At 39.8% G+C, this 5,701-nt stretch overlaps 1 protein-coding gene across 1 annotated transcript; it reads left to right on the top strand.

Annotated features, from left to right (window-relative positions):
- Window positions 1–1,571: 1,571 nt before the first annotated feature.
- On the top strand, window positions 1,572–4,224 carry LOC121389104 (orexin receptor type 2-like). The gene is made up of 2 exons (XM_041520719.1): window positions 1,572–1,584; window positions 3,217–4,224. The coding sequence occupies exons 1-2, from the start codon at window positions 1,572–1,574 to the stop codon at window positions 4,107–4,109; spliced, it is 906 nt and encodes a 301-aa protein (XP_041376653.1). The 3' UTR covers window positions 4,110–4,224.
- The last annotated feature ends 1,477 nt before the right edge of the window (window positions 4,225–5,701 follow it).

The raw sequence follows: 5,701 nt of genomic DNA, 5'->3' as shown, positions 1-5,701 counted from the left end.
GTTTAACGTGAGGCGCATAAACCAGTCCAGCGGTCGTTTTTCGCTCGGTCTGGTTGAACGCAGTCCTAGAGTTGCTGAGTGAAGCTGACGTTGTCTGTTCAGATTCATTTCGTTTTAACTTAATATTCGTGCTTATATAATTAAAGTTCAAACACGCTATCCAGGTATTTGTGTTGTGTGTTCAGGAAAGTGGTTTAATGTATCTACCAGTATCATATATATTAACATAAGTGCGATGGCTTAACTACGACACGAGGGTGGGACGTAGTCCAGTGGTAAAGCGCTCGCTTGATGCGCGGTCGTTGTGGGATCGATCCCCGTCAGTGAGCCAGTTGGGCTATTTCTCGTTCCAGCCACACACACACGTCATATTGTGTGTGTGTGTGTCTGTGTGTGTGTGTGAGAGAGAGACAGAGAGAGAGAGAGAGAGAGAGAGAGAGAGAGAGAGAGAGAGAGAGAGAGAGAGAGAGAGAGAGAGAGAGAGAGAGAGAAAGAAAGAGTAAGATATGCATGGATATGGCTGAGTTAAAGAGCATCCTTTTTATGGATACCCCAATAGCTCAAAAGGTATCGTGGCAAGTCTGCAATTTGCGGGTGATTCTGTGCCATAGGTTCGAGTCCCATTAACGGCATGGAACAATTTGTGAGGCCAAAAAGGATTTAATTATCCCCTGTGCCAGTGCGTTAATATCTATGTATGTAATCGTCAACCTCGACATACAAACAATATATAGATATTCATACATCAATACATACTAGCCAGCACCAGGTCTGCCCACTGTTTCGTGCACGTAAGCGGGATGGACAGCGTAATTTGTAGGCACCACGCATATGGCTGAGTTAAAGAGCATCCTTTTTATGCATACCTCAATAGCTCAGAAGGTATCGTGGCAAGTCTGCAATTTGCGGGCGATTCGGTGAGATAGGTTCGAGTCCCAGCAACGGCATAGGACAATATCTGAAGCCAAAAAGGATTCAATTATCCCCATGCGCCAGTACGTTAATATATATTTATGTAATTGTCAACCTCGACATACATACAATATATAGTTATTCATACATACATTTTACTGGATGAAGAGAAGGGTTTTTTAACTGATCATTTTACTGGAAGAATGGAAAGCATGGAGGAGAAGAAAGGGGTTTTCAACTGATAATTTTACTGGAGAAAAATAAAGCAGGGAGGAGAAGAAAGGGGTTTTCAACTGATCATTTTACTGGAGGAATAGAATGCAGGGAGAGGGAGAAAGGGTCTCTGGGTTATCATTTAATAGATGTTGGTTGAACAGATGAATTCATTTCTGACCCCTCGTGATATTGTCACCTGAACAATTCCTTTACAGTCCGCACGTTTAGATTATCACATGACAAGGGAGAAATATGCTCATTATTGCAAGTTAGTTGTGATAATAACTATTGTGAGCTGTCAACTGAACACATATACGAGTATTTCTTTAGTTATTACCTGTTGGCCAGTCTCCAAACCGCTTCTTCTTTTCTTTTTGTATGACAGCAATAAATATTGTATAAATCAAATATGTTAAGCTGACAGCTCATCTGTTTAATTACTAATGCCGTCATCACGTAAGAGACTATTCGATTGGGAGTCACGAGTATTATGAACTACCGAGTAAAAGCGCTCGCTTGATGTGCGGTCGGCCTCGGATCGATCCCCGTCGGAGGGTTGGCCCATTGGGCTATTTCTCGTTCCAGCCAGTTCACCACGACTGGTAAATCAAAAGCCGTGATATATGTGCTATCTTGTATGTGGGATGGTGCATATAAAAGATTCTTTGCTGCTAATGGAAAAATGTAAGGGATTCGTCTCTAAGACTATAATGTTAAAATCGCCAAATATTTGACATCCAATAGCCAATGGTTAATAAATTATTGTACTGTTAAACAAAACAAACTTTAACTATGACGTCACAGAACTAATGCGCAGTCAGCTCTCTAGGTGGCGTAAATGGTTAAAGGTTAAAACAATGGCTGTGTCTACTCAATAGCGAAAGTGTCGGTATATTGACTGTTGTTTAATGAAATATATATATATATATATTGATAAGGCTTTATTTATATTTATTTATAATAATATGTATTTATATATATATATATATATATATATATATATATATATATATATATATATATATATATATATATATATATATATATATAGAGAGAGAGAGAGAGAGAGAGAGAGAGAGAGAGAGAGAGAGAGAGAGAGAGAGAGAGAGAGAGAGAGAGAGAGAGAGATTTAAATATTTTTAAAAACTTGGTGATTTTTATAAAAAAATATATAATATAATAATAATAATAATAATAATAATAATAATAATAATAAAATAATTATAATTATGATGATGATGATGATGATGATGGTGATGATGATGTTGATAATAATAATAATAATAATAATAATAATAATAAAATAATTATAATGATGGTGATGATGATGTCTCTGACCGTATCCTTTGCTTCCCTTCGACTTATCATTCGTCTCCCTCTACCTAACCCCATTCTTCTACCTGACCTCTACCTAACCCCATTCCTCTACCTACCCTCTACCTAACCCCATCCCTCTGCCTCTTCCGTTTACAAAAAGTCCACATATTTTCTATCTTTAGATAACGTTACGTAAACGTTGTTTGTTTGGGGGGGTGGGTTTTTTTGTTGGGGGGGGGTCGAGGGTTGTCCCATCACGAGAAATTTGCACCCCCCCCCCCCCCCGCCCCCTCCCCCCAATAATCTTGCGTACGGGCCTGAAATTACCAAACTGTATTAAATTGTGTCTCTCGGATCGACCCACTGCTCCTTTGGCTATCGGAATTCACAGTGTAAGGTCACAGACAGTGGACACATCATTTATGATGTAATTACAACGTACCTTTTGCAGAACATTTCCAAAAATGATAGTGGGAGTTATATTGTAAGCTATAGGCACAGTGAGCGTTTTAGGCACTTTCCCCAACAAAAACATCAAACAACAACCAACAACAACCAACAACAACCAAAAACGACAACCAACAACTTCAACAACCAGCAACAACAACAACAACCAAAAAACAACCACAACAACCAACAACAACAACAGCCAACAAAAACAACAACAACAACCAACAACCACAATAATAACCAACAACAACAACAGCCAGCAACAACCAATAACAATAACAACCCACATCAACACCATTAATGATAGCCTTTCTCTTGTAGGTAAATTTGTGCCTTTCTTGGAGAACGTCGTCAGTCACGCCGTGGTTGCGACCATCCTGACGATCAGCCTTGAACGGTTCCGCGTGGCCTGTCACAGCCAGTCCCACACCGGTCCCACGTCCCGCTTCATCGTCGTCACGTTCGTCCTCATCTGGATCATCTCGATCACGTCGGCGGTCCCCGTCCTCTTCATCACCGAGTACCGGAAGCGGATGCTGCTGGACGGGACGCCGGTGTCCGTGTGCATCACGCCCATCCTGAGCACGTGGCACAAGGTGTACATGGTCCTCATCACCAGCCTGTTCTTCGTCGTGCCCTTCCTGTTCATCGTGCTACTATACATGCGCGTCTGCTTCGCCCTGGTGTGTCAGTTCCGGAAGGAGGAGCGTCGGCTGGAGCTCTACCCGAGCGAGGTCGTCCGGCTGAAGCGGCAGATGATCCAGATCATCGTCACCGTCGTGCTCGTCTTCTTCGTCTGCCACTCGCCGTACAGAGCGCTAGCCATGTGGACGATGTTCGAAGAGGACGCCGTCCTCCGAAACATCGACCCAAACACCTTCCTCTCTGTGTTCTACCTGGCGCGAATCCTGATGTATTCCAACCACGCCATCAACCCGATCGTCTACAACTTCGTGGCCAAGAAGTTCCGGCGGGCGCTGCTGTGGGTGTGTTGCGACAGGCGGCGGAAGCGGTCGGGCAGCAGAGTCAAGTACGAGACGCCGCAGCACGACGCGCAGTGTGACCACGACTGTCAGACGCACGTGATCAGACGATCCTCGCGCCACATGGTCGCCATGGGCGTCCCCAACGTCAACGTGGATGAGGTGTTCGAACACGCGAACCGATCGCACAGAAACAACTTCATGGTTCTCTATGAAAACCTCTTGGTATAGAAATAATCCACATGTATACAGGGTGTATACTACCAAATCAAATCCTATAGACGACAATAATAACATATGTGCCTAAAACTCCTACCTTCATCGTATCAATCAACATAAACGCCATGCATATAAATACTACCACCCCTCACCCTTAAAATTAATTAGAAAAAAATCGGGGATCAAGCTGCTCATTTCTGAGATAACGGGTAGCGTCTATGACTACCCTAGTTCCGCACAAAATTCGAGTACTTTTTTTTACAGGTACCCCATACATGTTTCATGCACAAGGCTACTTAACACAGTGCCCAGATGAAACTACTTTTTTTTACAACCAAGAAACTCACAGGACTTACTTCTCTATTAAAAGTTGGGTGCACCTCGAACTTTGACCCAGTCGGAAGTTATTTGATTTAGTACTACCTATATTTTTCAAAGTGTCCAGCTATGTGTTTTTATGACAACCAGGATCTGGTGTATTCTGACATAAACTGACAACAACTGTTAATGACGCAAACTGTAGGTAAATGCAGGTAATTACTTTCTGTTTGGTTGATTGTATTGCTGATTGTAATATTACTGACTTGCTTGATCTAGACGAAAGTGTGAGTGAATATTTGAATAGTGCAGCATGCATATTTAATGTGGATATACCTTTAACTAGAGTCAGTCAAGATGTTAAAACGGACAATATTGGTTCTCAGCTTTTAGACATGTGTAAGTCTATTAAATTGATTATTTTAAATGGACGTTTCAGCAATGATAAACAGTTGGGAAAATTTACACGTAAAGACTAATCTGTAGTTGACTACAACATTGCCTCCATTTCCCTTCTATCATACATAAAAGATTTCCAAATTTGTGATTTCAATCCAATACTTTGAGATATTCACTGCCCACTTTATCTTATGCTGGTGTTCATAGCAGATACTAACGTGAAATTATACAAAAATATTGATAAAGGTAAAACATCGAAAAAAAAAGGAAACGCACACAATAATAATTTGAACGAGGAAAATATTAAAGATCTTTCATCTGATATAGAAAATGGTTTTATAAATACTGATACAATTGATAAAGAAACAATAAACAGACTAGTAAGTGATTTGGCAAATGTTATGAAGACAAGTTCAGAAAAAAACTGTTGGAAATTTTGATAAATTCAGCAAAGAAAATAAACGACAAGAATTTAGCCATAAAGTTTGGTTTGGAAAATAATGTAGAACAGCAAGGTATCATTTTTATAAAGCACGACTTAAATTTAATCATACAAAGTGTAATGCTGATCGCCTCTCTATGATTAATTTTGGTAAGAAATATAGGAAATTCTATAAAAAGAAATATGATAAATCATCTGAGGACAAAATAAGACAAATGCATGCATGTAAGGCTAAAGATTTTTGGAAATTAATTAACTCAATAAATAATAACAACAATTCTTCAAGTTATTATAGATAAGTTATTCGAATTCTTCAAAGAAATTAACGAAACAGCTATTGATGAAAATGACAATTTAAATATTCATGTTCCGCTTAAAAATAATATACTCAATGGCAAGATTAATGAAGCGGAAGTCTTAAATGCTATTAAATGTCTTCATAATA

The sequence above is a fragment of the Gigantopelta aegis genome, chromosome 14 (assembly GCF_016097555.1).
Source record: "Gigantopelta aegis isolate Gae_Host chromosome 14, Gae_host_genome, whole genome shotgun sequence".
NCBI classification, from domain to species: Eukaryota; Metazoa; Mollusca; class Gastropoda; order Neomphalida; family Peltospiridae; genus Gigantopelta; species Gigantopelta aegis.
The sequence above is the reverse complement of the archived record's forward strand: the minus strand, read 5'-3'. Positions and strand labels throughout refer to the sequence as shown.